Source organism: Dysidea avara, chromosome 8 (assembly GCF_963678975.1).
Source record: "Dysidea avara chromosome 8, odDysAvar1.4, whole genome shotgun sequence".
NCBI lineage: Eukaryota > Metazoa > Porifera > Demospongiae > Dictyoceratida > Dysideidae > Dysidea > Dysidea avara.
In genome coordinates this window covers 9,166,573-9,186,258 of record NC_089279.1, presented here as the reverse complement: position 1 = coordinate 9,186,258, position 19,686 = coordinate 9,166,573, and the positions used below count along the sequence as shown (strand labels likewise).

Sequence of the window (19,686 nt, the reverse complement as noted above, 5' to 3'; positions counted from 1 at the left end):
TATCTACAAGGTAACTTCTTCTAGCTGATCTCTCTACAGGATGATTTGTTCGTAGCTGAATTCTGTACAGGTGATTTGTTCGCAGCTGAGCTCTTTACAGAATGGTTTCTTTGTAGCTGAACTCTCTACAAGGTAACTTTTCTAGCTGATGTCTCTACAAGGTAGCTAGTTTGTAGCTGAACTCTCTACATGGTGGTTTCTTTGTAACAGAACTTTCTACAAGGTGACTTCTTCTAGCTGATCTTTCAATGGGGTGATTTGTTTGTAGCTTCACTCTCTACAAGGTAACTTCTTCTAGCTGATTTCTCTACAGGGAGATTTGTTTGTAACTGAACTTTCTAAATGATGGTTTCTTTGTAGCTGAACTCTCTACAAGTTAACTTCTTCTAGCTGATCTCTCTGCAGGGTGATTTGTTTGTAGTTGAATTCTGTACAGGTGATTTGTTTGCAGCTGAGCTCTTTACAGAATGGTTTCTTTGTAGCTGAACTCTCTACAAGGTAACTTCTTCTAACTGATCTTTCTACAGGGCAATTTGTTCATGGCAGAATTTTATACAGGGTGATTTCTTTGCAGCTGAACTCTCTACAGGTGATTTGTTTGAAGATGAACTCTCTAAATGTTGGTTTCTTTGTAGCTGAACTCTCTACAAGTTAACTTCTTCTAGCTGATCTCTCTACATGGTGATTTGCTTGTAGCTGAATTCTGTATAGGTGATTTGTTTGCAGCTGAGCTCTTTAAATAATGGTTTCTTTGTAGCTGAACTCTCTCAAGGTAACTTCTTCTAGCTGATGTCTTTACAGGGTCACTAGTTTGTAGCTGAATTCTCTACATGGTGGTTTCTTTGCAACTGAACTCTCTACAAGGTAACTTTTTCTAGCTCATCTTTCTACAGGGTGATTTATTTGTAGCTGAATTCTGTAAAGGTGGTTTGTTTGCAGCTGAGCTCTTTAAAGAATGGTTTCTTTGTAGCTGAACTCTCTACAAGGTAACTTCTTGTAGCTGATGTCTCTACAATGTCACTAGTTTGTAGCTGAGCTCTCTACATGGTGGTTTTTTTTTGTAACTGAACTCTCTACAAGGTAACCTCTTCTAGCTGATCTTTCTACAGGGTGATTTGTTTGAAGCTGAACTCTCTACAAGGTAACTTCTTCTAGCTGATCTCTCTACAGGTAGATTTGTTTGTAGCTGAACTCTCTACATGATGGTTTCTTTGTAGTTGAACTCTCTCAAGGTAACTTCTTCTAGCTGATGTCTTTACAGGGTCACTAGTTTGTAGCTGAATTCTCTACATGGTGGTTTCTTTGTAACTGAACTCTCTACAAGGTAACTTTTTCTAGCTCATCTTTCTACAGGGTGATTTATTTGTAGCTGAATTCTGTACAGGTGGTTTGTTTGCAGCTGAGCTCTTTAAAGAATGGTTTCTTTGTAGCTGAACTCCCTACAAGGTAACTTCTTCTAGCTGATGTCTCTACAAGGTCACTAGTTTGTAGCTGAGCTCTCTACATGGTGGTTTTTTTGTAACTGAACTCTCTACAAGGTGACCTCTTCTAGCTGATCTTTCTACAGGGTGATTTGTTTGAAGCTGAACTCTCTACAAGGTAACTTCTTCTAGCTGATCTCTCTACAGGGAGATTTGTTTGTAGCTGAACTCTCTATAAGGTGATTTGTTTGTAGTTGATCTCTCTGCAGGTTGATTTGTTTTAGCTGAACTCTCTACAGGCTGATTTGTTTGTAGTCGATCTCTCTATAGGGTAATTTGTTTGTAGCTGAACTCTCTACAAGTTGATTTGTGTGTAGCTGATCTCTCTGCAGGTTGATTTGTTTGTAGCCGATCTCTCTACAGGGCAATTTGTTTGTAGCTGATCTCTCTACAGGGTGATTTTTTTTGTAGCTGACCTCTCTTCAGGGTGATTTGTTTCTAGCTGATCTCTCTACAGGGTGATTTTTTGTAGCTGACCTTTCTTCAGGGTGATTTTTTTCTAGCTGATTGCTCTACAGGTTGATTTGTTTGTAGATGAACTCTCTACAGGGTAATTTGCTTGTAGCTGAACTCCTTACTTTGTGTCTAGTTTGTAGCTGATCTCTCTACAGGGTGATTTGTTTGTAGCTGAACTCCTTACATTGTGTGTAGTTCCTAGCTGATCTCTCTACAGGGTGATTTGTTTGTAGCTGATCTCTCTACAAGTTGATTTGTGTGTATATAGCTGATCTCTCTGCAGGTTGATTTGTTTGTAGCCGATCTCTCTACAGGTAATCTGTTTGTAGCTGAACTCTCTATAAGGTGATTTGTTTGTAGCTGATCTCTCTGCAGGTTGATTTGTTTTAGCTGAACTCTCTACAGGGTGATTGCTTGTAGCTGAACTCCTTACATTGTGTCTAGTTTCTAGCTGATGTCTCTACAGGGTGATTTTTTGTAGCTGAACTCTCTTCAGGGTGATTTGTTTCTAGCTGATCTCTCTACAGGTAGATTTGTGTTGATTTGTTCATTGCTGATCGCTCTAAAGGTAATTGATTTGTTGCAGTTGAACACCCTGCAAAGTGTTTTGTTTGTAGCTGATCACTCTAAAGGGTAATTTGTTTGTAGCTGAACTCTCTCCACAGTGACTTGTGTGTAGCAGAATTCTGTGTAACTGAATTCTCTAGAGAGTGACTTAATTGTAGCTGAATTCTCTACACAGTGCATGACTTGTTTATAGCTGAACTTTCTTCAGTGTGACTTGTAATGTTCTGAATCTCTATAGTGGTATATTTGCTTAACTCTCCACATGGTGACTGTCTTCTTGCTGAACTGTCTATAAGATTAACTGTTTGCAGCTGAACTCCCTACAGAATAACTTGTGATGTAATAAAATTCTATAATGGAGTAAATAAATTAGCCGAATGCTCTATTAGGGTGACTGTTCTATTAGAGTATCTCGATCTCGCATTTGCTACACGGAGTTGGCTTTCGAATCATAACTCAGTGGTTTGTAATCCGATTCTTCTGTACTACTGCAAGGACTTTCTATGAAGATTATTCCAGCTATACATCGATTTTCAGCTCATTGCTCTAAGCGGTTTGCCTAGTAGGCGTGAAAACTAATACTTTTTTATTCATAAAAATCGATCGCGTAATTGTGACACAGGTTGGGTTTTGTGTCATATCTCCGTGGTCTTTATCTCGATTCCTTTTAAACCACCAAAAGGCACTCCTACGATGGTTACTCCATCTACATAGCAATTTTCAACTCATTCCATGAAGCGGTTTACCCTGTAGGCGTGACAACAAATCGATCTTGTTTTACGCGAATAATCGGTCATAACTCCTGAACCATTCATCGGATTTGTACCAAAGTTGATGCTAGGATTCGCCTTTGGACTCCCTTTCTGTGTGCCAAATTTCAAGGCGATCGGAGTACGCGTTTGCTTGTTATAGCAATTTTTGCAAGTGTGCGAAAAGACGAAGAAGAAGAAGAAAAAAAAAACGAAGAAAAAAAAACGAAACTTTGGCAGCTCGTATCTCGGAAATGGCTGGAGCGATTTCCTTCAAATTTGGAATGTAGACTCCCTTGGCTGGCGGGCAACTGTGTAGCAAATTTGGTTCCAATCAGATAAGTGATCACCGAGATACAAAGGTGTGAAAATGACGTTTTCGTTCTTCCTGTCAATATACTCACGGTGTGGCGCGCCGGCTTCTTGGGCTGCACGACACACTACCGTGTGTCTTGATCTAAACCAAAACAGCCGAGCTGTAAAAAAAGAGTGCAGCCCCAAAAAAGGCAGGGGGTGAAAAAGATGTGAAATACAAGGAAATGACCGAGAAATGGCTGTGATGGTAGTTTAATGGCAAATTTATTACAACAATTCAGGTGAATTTACATTGTCTAGTCCAAGTTTCACTAGGATTCGGTACCAAATTTACCTAAATTGTCATAATTAAAAATTTGCCATTAACTTACCATCATAGCCATTTCTTGGCTGCCACCTTGGATTTCACATCCTTTTTACCTTGGCCTTTTCGGGGGCGGCACTCTTTTTTACAGCTTAGCTGTTTTGGTTTAGATATCACTTCTTTTTGTATTGCAAGCCACAAAGCCAGCCATAAACTGGCTTTGGTGCTTCCTTTTAACTTTTTTTTTTTTTTTTACTGCAGGAATTGTTGAACAAAAGAAGCAATTGTGTGTATAGCTTTTTGTCTGATTAAATATTGTATATATATATGTAACACTGAATGATTATCACATACTGTAGGTAATAAGGTGACTTCTTATACATAGATGATCTGTAGCTGAAACTCTCATTGTTTGTAGCTGAACTCTTTCAGGGTGACTTGTTTCTAGTTGAACTCTCTACATGGTGATTTGTTTCCAGCACATATTTCTACAGGGTGATTTGTTTGTAGCTGATCTCTATAGGGTAACTTGTATCTAGCTGATATCTCTATAGGGTGACTTGTTTCTAGATGATATCTCTACAGTGTGACTTGTTTCTAGCTGATCTCTCTACAGGGTGATTTGTTTGTAGCTGATCTCAAAATACAGATTACTTGTTTCTAGCTGATCTCTCTTCAGGGTGACTGCTCTATTACTATTAGGATGACTGCTCTATTAGAGTATCTCGATCTCGCACTTACTACACCAAGTTGGATTTCATATTGTAACTTCGTGGCTTTAAGTCTGATTCTTCTACACCATTGAAGAGCCTTTCTAAGATGATTACTCCATCTGTACAGCGATTTTCAAAGCATTACCCTAAGTGGTTTTTCTGGTAGGTGTGGCAAGTAGTCGTTTTCTTATTAGCTAATCTTGATCGCTTAATTGTTACACACTGTTGGTTTTTTCATTGTATCTTCGTGGTTTTTAGCTTGATTTCTTTCAAATCACAAAAGGTTTGAGATCCAATAGTTAACCTATTCATCCACCAATTTTCAGTTTCTTCCCAAAGACGGTTTACCCTGTAGGCATGACAACATATTGGTATTATTTTTCATGAATAAACACTAATAACTCCTTGACTGTTTATCGTATTTCAGCCAAACTTGGTACCAGAGATGCCAAACTCTGAACAATTTTAGGAGTGAGACCTCAAACACTACCAGCAATGTGGACCAGACTCATGTGCAGCTCCAGGATTTTTGGTAGTGAAGACCAAAAAAAAAAAAAAAAAAAAGTCGCTACATGCTCAAAGTACAAAAATAAGCACAGGTCTGTCCAATTTTAAGCACAGGGTTAATTATGAAGCAGATCAGGCATGAGAAATGCGTGAGAACTAAGCTGAAAGGGTGAGAAACAGAGGGTTAAGCGTGAGAGCGTGAGATTACTAGCCAAAAAGTGAGACTCACGCAGTATTGGCATGTCTGTGGTACCAAGATGTGCCTTTATACCCCCTTATGTGTGCCAAACTTCAAGGCAATCAGATGTGGCATGCATGTTTTATGGCAGTTTTTGTAAGTGTGTGAAAAGAGGAAGAAAAAATATGAAGAAAACTAAGCCAATTGTTGAAGTCACATATCTCAGGAACTCTTAAAGCAATTTTGCTCAAAGTTGGTATGTGGAGTACTGAAGTTGGTGGGTGTGTCCACAGCAAAATTCATCTTGTTTCGTAAAGGCAACACAGAGTTATGGAGGTAAGAAAATCACATTTTCTTTCTTCCTGTCAACATACCCACGGGCGTTGCGTGCTGGCTTCTTGGCCGCACGACACACTACATGTGTCTTGATTGATTGTTTTTTTTTTTGTTATTGTAATCATAATTATGTGTACAAAAATTTTCTTTTGTATAATTAGGTCTTTGACTGTATGTTTGGAACTGTACTGTGTTTGATTGGTACGTTTGATCTTGAATAAATTCAACACTTACTCTATCACATTGGGCATCAAAAGTGGCTAATTAGCAAGTGGTAACTATTATATAATTTATGCTATACCAACCATCAACAATACACATATACATTTCCATGGATTATAATGAATACTACCAGAGTTTTCTAAAAGCCAGTTGTAGCTAGGTGGTCAATAACTGCATCATTGAAAATGAAAATGCATAACTGGTCAAAAATAAATGCTAAAGGTAAACAAATGGTTATTTATATGTTCTCAGTTTAATTCAGAGAGCTTGTTAGTGACATGGCTTGACCAAGTTTGCAAGGTACAGTGTATTGTAGTTAGTAGTGATGGGCGGTATTGAAAATTCTAAGAATCAATGAAACAATTGAAGTTATTCAATAATTTTTGCAATTGGCATTTGTGATTATGTACATCTAATGGACATTAAACTGAAGCAAGGAGCAGGGGTGGATCCAGGGGGGTTCAAAGGGTTCCGTGGAACCCCCCTTTTGAAAGAGCCTCTTACTCGAGATACTCTAATAGAGCAGTCAAATCGAGATACTCTAATAGAGCAGTCACAGTAGTCCTTTGAGGAGCAAGCTATGTATGTGGTTATAAATAAGGAAATATAGTTGGTGAGGGCATCTATGGTGAGGGGCAGCTATTAATTGTCAGCAGGTGATGACCTTTCTTTTTTTTTTGGTCTTCAACGTACAGCTAGGCTAAATTTGCAATCCCAAAGTGGAATCCCCCTTTCTAAAAGTCTGGATCCGCCCTTGAGGAGGTATGTAAAAACTAGGATATATCAATGTTCACCGAAAAATTGTAGTATTTTGTGCAGTTACAAATCAGTCTGACATTAATAAAATGCTTTGGAATGGCTCACTTGTAATGTTTATGCCTGCAATTACTCTTGGTATTTGCAATATGTTGCGGTATTTCAATTATTGCAATACCCTAAATACCATTCGGTGTGTGTTAATACCTTAATCATATTGAAATATTGATTTATTGCCCAACTCAACTCTAGTCAGGGGTTAATCTAGGGGGGGGCGGGGGGGGAGGGCACAGGCCCCCTCTGGGTTAGCTATTGCCCCCCCTAGGTTTATACCTAAAGCCTTGAGAAATGGAAAGGTTTAATTGATCCCAAAGTTGTATAATCCAATGGTCAATATTCAATGGCATCACAGTAAAATTTCACCAAAATTGAGTATATTTACACCTAAATTTTCAAAATTTTCCTGGGGGAGCATGCCCCCAGACCCCCCTAGAATCCGAAGCGACTTACTTCGCCCCCTCTAGGTTAATATTCTGGGTTGAGCCCTGCTAGTAGTTAGTAACCAAGTTTGCAAGATAGTTAGTTCAAAGAAAGACAAAGAAAACAGTGATAGGACATACCAACAGTGAGTTGTGACACAAAAACAAACCCTAATGATAAATTGACCACTTTGATTTTTTTATTTATTGTTTAAAACCTATATGTGATCTACTAGAGCCATTCTTCCTTGCAGGAGTGACAACATACAGCAACACTGAACATATGTACACAGCTATAGTACAAAAAAAGAGAAAAATTAGCTAAACACAGCACATAACAAGAAGAAGTGGACACATGCATACACAGACCAAAAGCTTAACTACAAAATAGATGACAATTACAAACCAGATAGCTGAAAATTACAAATCATTAAGTAGATATGCATGGTAATTCTAACAGAATTGCTGAGGTCTTTGATAGCAGGATGGAAAGTGGATGGTAGTGTATTCCACCACTAAGATTTTCTGAGTACATGAAATGCCGAATCTTGGTGAAATTACAGAATTAGCAAAAGAGTCATTTGTCCTGGACTCCTGGTATTATACTGAGAACAACAGTAACCAAAATGAATTGGCATATCAATGGATAAAATTCAAGGATTTACACTCGGTTCTTTATAAAAAATAATAATGTAAAATTAACATCCAAAAGTCAATATTAATATTCATTTCGATCTGGTACAGTATTTCTGGGCTGTAAATCGATTTAATGTCTTCCATATAACGTTGTCTCATAATTCACATCACTATAAAGTATATATTTTAAGTTTTTGTCTATTAAATCCATTCTGTTGTAAAAGTCCGCAAACATCAGTTTCAATCAGCAACATATACAACAGCTCTTCTTATATTTCATGAAAAGCAATTCCTGGAACAAGATAGGACTTTGCTGGATCTGCAAGTTTTTTAGTAGATCTTTTTTTGGGATATGGTAATTTAGCTACAACAACAGTAGTGAACCTTAATTACATTCTTCTTGACACAGTAGACTTGTCTATGCTTACGCATGTTTGCTGGTTGCATTTGTCTCACTGGCAACTAGTTTAGATCCAGGGTTCACTGGTGAACCAACAGGCTTGGAATTGTACATTTCAAAATCATGGATATCTTCTCAGTGTACAAAGGTTGAATAATCCAGCTAATCTTAACTCCAAGAAAATGGTGTAGTGAACCCAGATCTTTCATTTAAAATGTCTGACTCAACTCCTTTTTGGCTGAATTCATCTTTGCCTGACTCCTTCCCCCAAGAATAAGATCATCAACATAGACAGCCACAATGAAAAATTCTCCTTCTGAATTATTGAACACATACAGACAGGGATGACTTGATGTCCGCATGAATCCCATTTCCTTCAGCTGACTATCCAAGGCATGATTCCAACAATGTGGCGATTGTTTTAATCCATTTATGCTCCATTTTAGCCTACACACTAAGTTCTCACTCCCAGGTTCAATAAACCCTTCTGGCTGTCTCATGTAGACTTCTGCAAGTTCTCCATGAAGGAAAGCTGTAGATACATCCATATGATGGAGCTGTAGCTTCTGTTCAGCTCCAATGGCAAGCAAGACTCTTACAGATTCAAAACAATCAACACCTCATAGTCCAAGCCAAACTTTTAAGCGCAGCCTTGAGCAACCAGCCTTACTTCATATTGTTCAACAACCCCATCTGCATTAACCTTATGCTTAAAAATCCTTTTGCTGCTAAAGACCTTCCGGTTCGGTTGTGGATCAACCAGTTGCCATACTGCATTTGACTGAAGTGATATCATTTCTGCATCCATGGCCTCCTCCCACTGAAGTTTATCTGGAGCAGCCCTGGCTTCAGTTACTGATGTGGGATCTTTCTGATGAAATAAAGCCATTGCCACAACATGACCATACCAGTCTGCATGGTGCTTGTCTGTTCCACATTGACCTGCGAGGGAGTGTTTCATTTGGATTTCCACTAGGTGGTAAGGTACTTTCAAATCAGGCACAGCCATCTTATCACCTGTATTGTCTCAGAAGCTCTGAGATTCTGTGTACTCACCAACATTAACTTCAAGTTCCACATACTTGGCAGGAGTCTTCTTCTGAACACTGGGAGTGGAATCTTCATCAAAAACTACATCTCTGCTGTGGACAATCTTCATCTGCTCTACATCATAAAGATGATACCCCTTCTTAGTGGTACTGTAACCCAGCATCATACGTTATCTTGACTTGAAGTCAAGTTTGTGCCTGTCAACTTTGCATGGGTACATGAACATAGGCACTGCAACCTAATATTTGAAGGTGACTTACATCTGGTTTGATGGCATACCATGCTTCGTATGGGGTGATCTCTGTCAGTGCTTTAGTTGGAGTACGGTTTTGGAGATATACATAAGTTGACAGTGCCTCTGCCCAGAATTTATGAGGCAACTTTGAATCAGCTAGCTTGGTGCTTACTCCCTCAATTAGAGTACGATTGAGTCTTTCAGCAGTTCTGTTTTGTTGTGGAGTATGGGGAATTGTTAATTCCTGCCTAATTCCCTCTTGAATCAGATAAGCTGTGAATTCAGTTGAGGTATATTCTCTCCCATTGTCAGAATGCAGCATCTTGATCTCCATCCCACTTGACTTTTCAATCATTGCCTTCCACTCTCAAGACTTCTGGAACACTTCACTTTTATGCTTTAAAAAATACACCCACACATCTAGTACAATCATCCACAAAGAATTACTCACCGCCACCTACGGACTGTATCCCGATCTTTCCACACACATCACTGTGTATTAGTTCCAGTGGATGATCTGCTTGTTTTGTAGTGGACTGTGGAAATGGCAATTGGTGACTTTCCTTGAACACAGCATTCACATAATGTTAGCTCTTGCTTCCAGTCATACCGTAAACTCTGGTTATTAGGCGCATATGGTTATTAAATGCATATTGCTTGTTAAGCACATATGGAATACTTGCGCTAAACACTTCCTGTTAAGCGCATTAAGTGCATATAGTTGAAATCGCTCCTGCAAGCTAGTACTATGTAGAAGGTAGTAAAATACCAATACAACAAGCCAGAAGCATCACAGTACACTCGCTACTTCGCCAGGCACGTGTCTAGCAGATACAACCACCTGTATTAACGATAACTGCACCTGACTTTTCAGGACTTTTGTTTCTTCAACTGGAGTAGGCTATTTGACTGAATACTGGTAACTAAATCACTAGAAAATGTGGTGGCCATGAGTAATTCTCTCCGAGCACAAACCCGTTACAATCACTTTTTAAGCGTATGCACTTAACAAGGATAGTGTATTTCTCAAATATTTCCTCCAAAAATTATAAGCTCATGCGCTTAATAACCTGAGTCTACAGTATTGCAAACTATTTACCATTTTGCTCTTGACCAACTCCCGCATTCCACCAGATCCCAAGTGCCAAAATCTTTGGTGCAAAACAGTGAGTTTACATTGTTTAGGTTCAGTCTGGTCTGAGCTCAAGCATGCTTGGTGAACAAGGGCACTGTGATCAAGATAGTACAGATTCCCCTCTCTGTATCCAGTAGCAACAAGCCTTAAGTCTGCATCTTGGATTTAGCACTTCACTTCAGAAAAAGTAGCGAGCTTCCCTTTCTCAGAGGCTGAGGTTACACTAAAAAGGTTGAATGCAAGTTCTGTTACTAGTAGGACATCAAGGAGTGTATATTTGTTTGTTTTGCAATTTGGCAGATTCATTGTCAGTACCACACTTCCTCTCCCTGTAGCCTGTAAGCTCCTACTGTCACTAAGCATAACCTTTAATGGTTTCTGCAGAGGTTGGTAATGTGTAAATAGTAATTCCTGGTTACACACATGGCAAGTTGCTCCAGAGTTCAGGATCCACTTGTTATGAAACCTGATGACAGGGCAAAAATGACACTAACTTTCTCTCGAAGTTAGCAGTCAATACTCCTTCTTGACTAGACTGGCTTCCTTTACCCTTTGTCTATGTCTCTTCGTGTAGCAGCCGTTCTCTCACAACAGCCAGTGAAGGTACCTCAGGGCTTGCTTCCAAGGTGGTTACCAGGACACCATAACTCTCTGGGAGACTAGTCAAGAGATAAACAACTCGATCTTCATCACTCACACGCTCCCCAATCACCGACAATTCATCACATATTTCAGTCATTGGTCTTGGACGGACCCATATTCAGCTAATCTCAGAGAAAACAACTTTCGTTTGAGTTCTAATTTATTAGGCCACAATTTACATTGGAACTGGTCCAAAAGCACTCTCCAAAAAACCACAGGGTCAGATGGATCATTACCAATCAAGTAGAGCAAACTTGGTTCCATCGCCTAAACTATGGCTTTATCACATCTTGCTGCAAATTTTGCCTGTATTTCGACTCCTTCCGCAGGTTCGCTCTCGGTACCATTAACAATGCCCCAGAGTCCATCCTTAATCAGTGCCATCTTACATTGCACCTTCCACATCGAGTAGTTTGTACTATTCAGTGGCACCATCAAAATTGTTTTAAACTCTGTCATGTTGAACTTGTATAAACTAAATCAACAATGAGCATATACACCGACTGTTAATTAGGTCATTAGACTACACCCATAACCTGTTGAATTTATTCGAGATCAAAAATATCAATCAAACACAGTACAGTTCCAAACATATGGTCATAGACCTAATTATACAAAAGAACTTTTTGTACAACTAATTATGATTACAAAAAAAAATCAATCAGTATAGATTACATGATCCATTAAAGAAAAAATAGATTACAAAATCAATATTAGAAGTTCAAGTTTATACTCATGGAGATTGCATTTATCCAACAGTTAGAGTCACACAACTAATCATGACTCTTAAGCTCGTAGACTATTGAGACAAGTCACTGAGGATTAATGCCATTATGCATACACATTTGCACACCTTTGCAAATAGTGTTGGACTGTCTTCTCTGTTGACTTCTAAGCAATTGTATTATTTCTATGCATATTCTAAGTAGTGTTGGGCGGTATGCCACTATTTTTATATACCACGGTATGGCTATTAGATATAGTTTACTATATTCAGCATTGAAGGAAACCGGTATCTGTGGTTTTGTGTGAATTGCATAGCATAGTACTTTAGAGGAAGCCAGACATGAAGACGCTGGCATTTAATTAAGTTATGTGTTGGTGGTTTAGTGGTGACTACAAGCCCATGCCCCAAGTAAACATGAGGTTTACTGCTTGCTGTGTAGTGCCAGCCAGCTGTCTCATTAAATTGCAGTAGTAAAATGTATTTGTAACTTGTTTTCCTTGAGCACATTTTACTTGTGGTATTTATCCAAATTGAATTGTAACTTGGAATGAATTAAAAGGCTTACTGACTTCAAACTAAATAAGTTTGTAATGATTACTACATTTTACCATACTCTTTAGATACCGGATACCATTTATAATTTTTCAATATCAACCAGCACTATTTCTGAGCTGGAGCACCTGATTTTTGTGGCATAGCACATACAGTAGATAATGTTGGAATAAATACTTTTGTTTAGATGATGACAAACACTCAAAAGGCATGTCACAAAGCCCAGGGAGGAAAGGAACTGAAGAGTTAGTATTAATAACATATGAAAAACTTCAGATTGAATTTGCAAAGATTACTGATAGAATCAAACAAGCTCTTTGTGACGATAAAACTGAATCGGATGTTCATTCTTTAATTCAACAACTTTCCACCATACCTGCTGTAAAAGATAAGCAAGTGCCATTGTTTGATAGTAATGTATTTGAAAATGTCAAAACAATAGAAGATTTGTGGAGAATACTGAGAAACTTTTGGTCCATTCGTGATTATGATATCTTAAAGATTGTGGTAGAGATAGCTAAGAGTGATGAAGCAAACAGCATTTTTGAAGAGTTCTTATCAATGGTTGATTCTGCTTCTCTGATTGATGCTGACCTGGTAATTTCATGCAAAGCATATGAAAATGAAGAGTTATTGAATCCAGTATTGAGAATAAAATTAAGCATAAAAGAATGTACACAAGCAATTCTAAATGAAGTCAAGAAAGTAGTATCAAAAAAATACAAATTAGAGGAATACTCTCTTTCTTTTAAAACTATTAATAAAGGATGCATTGAATTAGTGTATGCTATTTCAAAAGCAGTGGCATCATATTTGTTAGAATACAAACTGATTAAACGTGATTTAGTTGAGTATGCTGCTCACGATATTTTGTCTCTTCAAATTGGTGACATGAAATTGACAGTACCATCTGCGTTTGAGGACAATATGGTAAATATTTTAAAATTTATTATTTATTACTCAGGTATAACAAATGTATAATATGTAACAAGTAGAAGGAAAAATTAGGAGTTTTAAGGAGCTGCTGTATTTGGCGGATCACAGATAGACAGATCATGTGATGAGCATATCCCACTAATATAAGCATTGTGTCAGTGTTGTAATATACTTGATATATAATTATTTTAATAGTAATGGCAAAACACAGCACGCTTTAGGTACACTCACTTCATAATGATTGCTAAAATGCCCACACACCGTTCCAGATTTACAGATTTAGATACGGCCATTTAGCTACATGATCACTGATAATTGAAGGTAAAGCCTCAAGGAGCCAACATAACATTATTACAAGGCTTTGCAGATTAAGGCAAGTCTACTACCTTTGATCAAAGTGAGAGTCAGTGAAGTATTAAAGCCAGCCAATGCATGCAGCTGTAATCCTACGATAGGTGTTCAGTCGGTTACAGCAGTAAACTACCTGCCAGTGTTTAATCACGAGGTAGATTTGATTGAAACATTGTAATACCATGCAAAAGTCTCTGTTACCAATTGAACACCTATCGTAGGATTACAGCTGCAGTGGCATTGGCTGGCTTTAATACTTCAAACTCTCACTTTGATCAAAGGTAGTAAGTAGACTTGTCTTAATCTACAAAGTCTTGTAATAATGTGATGTCAGCGCCTCAAGCCTTTACCTTCAATTGTCACAGTGATCACATAGCTAAATGATCTTATAAATCTGGAACAATGTGTGGGCATTGTAGTGATGAAGGGAGTGTACCTAAAGTGTGTAGTGTTTTGTCATTATTATTATTAAAATAATTATATACATTTTTTATATATATCAAGTATATTACAACACTGGCATAATACTTACAAACATCTCCAATGAGTAGTGGGATATGCTCATCACGTGATCCGTCAATCTGTAATCTGTACGTGTCGATCTGTGATCCACCAAATACACCAACCCGACTTTAAGATGGATTAAATAGTGAAACACTAGCTAAAAAGTAGTGAAACAAGGAAGGTTGCTATTAAATCCCTAACCCTAAGTCTATAACTATGACTGAATTGATGATTAAATGTCCACTAGTATATCTGCAGGTATAGGTAACCTACTTCTACCAGCGTTATTATCAAGTTGTGTTACGATGTCCTGTGTCTCCTTGCTCACTGTATAAACCCACAATCAAACTTTTCGTATGCTTGTGTTGTTGTGCATACGTTTGAACTCTTAGCACAGCAATGCCTTGTCGTTATTCTTACGTTGTTTCCAGTGTCCACTATCGAAATTCACAAATCCTAATATAAATACACTCATGAAGCATGCCAGCGGTTTCTCACGCATGTAGGCACATTATTATTTATACCACGGGCACTTGTACTTTGCCTGATATATATGCACTCGCACTCATACCTGTGGTATAACTATTACATACTACCTCCTAATCTCATTAATGCATTCCAAGCATTCTCAGAAATCATTCGATTTCTTGATTTCCTCTGCTTTAATTATAGTGACACTTCACAGGATTGATAGTGGGTTTTAGTTTTGTAAAGTGATAGATCATGGACTTGGGGAAGAAGATAGTATGTTGTTTTATTGAATGAAAAAGGTCACAGGTTAGTTTATATTGCTGTTTTGATTGCGTTCTAGTCACATGGTGATGTCCATACACTGGGAGTAGTGCTTACTTAATTTGGCCATTAGTGTTAACATATTCATTACTTTAGTTTATTCATGGCTAGTAAAGTAAGTACTTTGGTACACTTGAATTGTCTTTATACTGCTGTTTTGACACCTCAGAATTCCCTGTGTTACCGCTAATATGTAACACTTATTAGGCTGATAGCCTGTACAGGGCGATCAATCACCCAAGCCAATACGAGTGCAGCCACTGGATGTATTATATATGCATGCATAAATTTTCGATTATGGGTTAGCAGCTAGTACGTTCTGGTTACGTCTGGCTACGATGAACAGACAAATCCTAGAGATATCACGGAAAATTTTGGTTACACGAGTTTAATCTTTTAATCAGTGCTATTGAATTGTTTATGAAAAAGTATGGAGTTCACTAAAGGCCTAGATAGGTAAGTTTGCTTGTGGAGTGGTTACTCCGTGCAGAGTGTTAGCTTCGTGATGGGGGGTGTCTGTATTCGAAAATGTGTGGAAAATAACGGTGAATAAGCTGTAGCGCTAGTTCTCACCTTAGCCCAACGTTTTTCAACTCATAGGATAACAAAACACTCCATCTGATTGGTTTTCATGGCAAAATCCAAGTTGTCATCTTAATCATGGAGTATTAATCGATCGCCACAATTGATTTCAGTGTTGACATCTATATAATCACTGCCAGGTTGTAGCCCGGTCTACATTTCATATGTAGCCCGGCTAGCTGGGCTACATACGAAATGTAGCCCGGGCGGCTCCTTTGATCTGAGGTTTGAAAGTTTTACATATATGTATAATTTTGCCTCAGGGTTTATCAACAGTAAACTTCCTTTGACTTTGGGGTGTCAGAGTGTATATAGGTGCAATACACCATGGTTCATAGGTTTAACATACAAAGCAAGGACCAGGGGAAAAATTCCCCAGTTCCCCCCCCCCCCCCCCCCCCCCCAAACCCCCCAGCAGCTTTGGCTGTAGTCATGGTTATCATCAGCATTTACTATGTATCTATTTACCTGCATAATTTGCCATTACAATATTATTATGTAACTGGTCATTTTTGGGAAATGATTTTTTTGGTTTTAATACAGTACATAGGTGGCTGCTTTATACAGTGTACATGTGTGATTCTCTCACTTGAAGAATCTAAAGTTGGTCGGAGGTGGCCTTTACTAAATTTACAATATATTTATGTCAACTAGTTGTCCAGCATGCAGTTTCACTTAATTTTTCATTTGACATAGTCATCTCATATGTTTTGCTACTTTAATTATGCTGCAGGATGAAGTTTGTGTTTGGTCAAAAGGCTCAAAAGCAATGCAGGATGTTAAACCACGTAAGAATAACAACACTATTGTGTGTGTGTGTGTAGTTAATGGTATGAATCTAAACTAGTACAGCACTTGAAAACAGTTTACCAATAAGAATTATTTGTGATCAAACAAAAATGCCACGGTATGCCCTTGATTTCCCGTGAAGTACAGTTGAGGTGTGAGGTGAATTTTATAGGACACCAAATGTACTTTATGACACTTCAGAGCTTATTATACAACCAAGTACTAAGAATAATAAGAAATGTGGTTGAAATTACGTCATAAATAATTAATAAATGTGACTGGATCTACGAAAACCGTTCTTATCGCCCAAGACAGGAAGTTTGATTTTTTCACACAAACACAAAGCTTAATGAATGCACTATCAAGTTTCACTGCCACAGTCGACCAGAGTGAAGTGGTCTTCTTTTGCTGGCTGCTTTTTCAGAGCACAGTGGCGAGCCGTACGAGTGGTCTGGGGTCTTGATGGAGCCTTGGCCAACCAGGTGATGGCTATGTGTGGCTGTAGAGTTCCGTGGTGTTGGACAATGACCTGTGCTGTAAATTTCCTTTCATTTTAGCCAGTTCTGAGCCCTGAATGGCCTATAACTTGGACCAGTTCATCCCTGCACGTTTCTTTTCAATTTTTGAACACCATCTTGCCCACCTTCCAGGGCCCCCGCCTCCCACCCTTCTGGAGCTCGCCTGATACAGACAACCTCGGTTTAAAAACTATCTAAAATGGCGGGAAACTTAGCTGCTGACTACTTCTTCAGTGGATGATCAGGAAGGTAAGCAATTGCTGTGAAACGTGTGAAAATTTGGTATGCGTACCTACCACCATTGGCCAGCTACAGCACATTGAATGTTTAAAACCGACGTTTCTCGATACTTTTAAATGGGCGATAAGACCGGTTTTCCCAGAGACAGTCACAAATATTAAATAATAAATAATGATCTTGAAAAAAATGAGGCCTACAGACATGTACTAACTGGGGATAGAGTTGCCTGTGAATGAAGGCATAACATATAATAATTACGCCTGTTCATGCTGATGACTTAAACGGACCTGCAATTCTATATAACACCCAGTACCACACCATGCTCAGTTCCAGGAGAAGAGTAGCGTCCATCCACAGAGTCATTGCAGGAGAACCAGAGGCCACTTTACGCGATTACAAGTATGTTGTAATGTCAGTATTGTTCATGTATTTGTACCCAGCATTTGCCAATAACCACTGCTGGAGCTGATGCCATCGATGTGCTTGTGAACATTTATTTAGTAGAATTCGAGGTGGAAACGGAAAGCGAGAATGGGAACGGCCCACGAAAAATGCTTGATAAAGGTCATCATGCAATATACAAGTTGGATATAGGTTATATTTACAGCACAATGTTTCTTTGGAGCATTGTTCGGATCCTTTTGCTAAAGCGATCGAAACACTCTAATAGAGCAGTCAATAATGTTTCACAAACTATCCCACAGGGACCTGCATTCTGGTAATTGATGGACTATAGCTGTTATAGATCATAGATAAAAACTAGCTAAACTACTCTCTTGAAGCCATGCATGAAATTTAACTACTGTATTTACTTGATTTAGGTACTATTATTTTTTTTTGCCCAAATATAAGGAGAAAACCCTTCGAATAGTGCCGCACTGTGGTATTATTCAAGGGTGCGCTACTAATATTTTAAGCTTGCCACTGCTATAGCTATTCTGCATTATAGTTTTATAAAACAATCACAACACGTTGCTACTTACTTCTTCTATGCACACCTTTCTTTCACTCAAGTCCTTGTAGCACAATCTTGTCAGGCCTAATGCTATGTGGTCAGTTTACTAACTAGTATCCGGAATTTTGATTATGTGACAGCTGTTTAAGTTTTACCAGGACAATGCCTTCCTTAAGTTGAGATGTAGATTAATACTAAAGGTATGAGAGCACTAAAGAGTAATTATGAAAGTATAGTGTGGTACTATTTGAGGGTGTGGTACAATTAAAATTATTTTCAGAAACAAGGATAAAGACCCTCGAATAGTACCGCACTGAGGTACTATTTGAGGGTGCACTGCAAATCAAGTAAATGTGGTATTATAGCATGAATAGATTTACAAAGGATTCAAATTAACTAACAGTGCTTGCATATAGATACTATACGGAAAGTTGTACCTGCAACCTCAGAAAAAGTCACATGATGGGTATGTGGTGGCTGCAGTAGTTGTAGGTGCATGGCTTCAATGACGAGACTAAGGACAGTATGACCAGTGATGAGGAGAAGGACAATATGACAAATCACGAGAATAATGACCAGTCATGGGAAATAATGACTGGTCATGGGGACTCCTCTTGGAGCCACTCCAGCTTGACAAGCATACCAGTGCTACATGCATACACCCATCATACAACTTCTTATCTGGAAACAGTAGGTGCAGTTTTCGGAGCATATACTAGGTACTGTCAGTTAACTAGAGTATAATACTTGGTGAATCTTGAAATGTTTATGGTTTCAAAGGAGTAGCTAACTAATGACTTAGCTACCTAATCTATGACAGCTATAGTCTAATCTATGACGGCTATAGTCCATCAATTCACAGGCTATCAATGTGGGATAGTCAACAAGACATTCTTGACTGCTCTATTAGAGTATTTTAATGCAAGTGATTGTTCTATTAGAGTGTTTTGATCGTTTTAGTGAAAGGATCCAAACGATGCTGCAAAGAAACATTGTGCTGTAAATAAAACCTATATCCAACTTAAATATTGCATGATGACCTTTATCAGGCATTTTCAGTGGGTTGTCCCCATTCCCGTTTTCCTTGAATTCTACTTACCCTCCAGTTGATGCGTTCGAGACCAACAAGGTAAAGGACGTGTTTCAATGTTTCGCTTGTATTGTACATTTTCTGTGTTTCATTCTTTCCCTGGCTTGCTAGCCGGAACTATTATTTTCCACTTTTACTACTGTAACAGTTTCCTGTAGTCAATACTGAACTGATGTATTCCTGCATATACAATAATGTGTATATCTCCTGTATGGTGTGTATGTGTAATATAGACTGATCACTGTACCAATGCCACACCGCTCATAAGTGTACTGGCACAATACCTGCGGCTTTAGTTACAACAGAGGCTATTGTTAGGTATACTCACCTGTGGTTTGAGGTACGTGATACACTACTGCATCTCGTGCCCATTTGCAGGCTAATAGCCTGCATTGCCACAATTGATTTTGCGCTGTGAGCTAACTCCATTGCTAAAGGAAGCATATGGCTAGTTCTACCATGGCTAAATTAGTTTGTTGTCATATTGGC

At 38.5% G+C, this 19,686-nt stretch overlaps 1 protein-coding gene across 1 annotated transcript in view; it reads left to right on the top strand.

Moving 5' to 3' along the window:
- The window catches only part of LOC136264990 (E3 ubiquitin-protein ligase TRIM71-like), a 71,700-nt gene that overhangs the window by 26,220 nt on the left and 25,794 nt on the right, over positions 1-19,686 (top strand). Inside the window, exons 3-4 of the mRNA XM_066059753.1 lie at positions 12,628-13,370; positions 16,339-16,393. Of these exons, the coding sequence (XP_065915825.1) occupies positions 12,628-13,370; positions 16,339-16,393 (798 nt within the window). The remainder of the gene's footprint in view (positions 1-12,627; positions 13,371-16,338; positions 16,394-19,686) is intronic.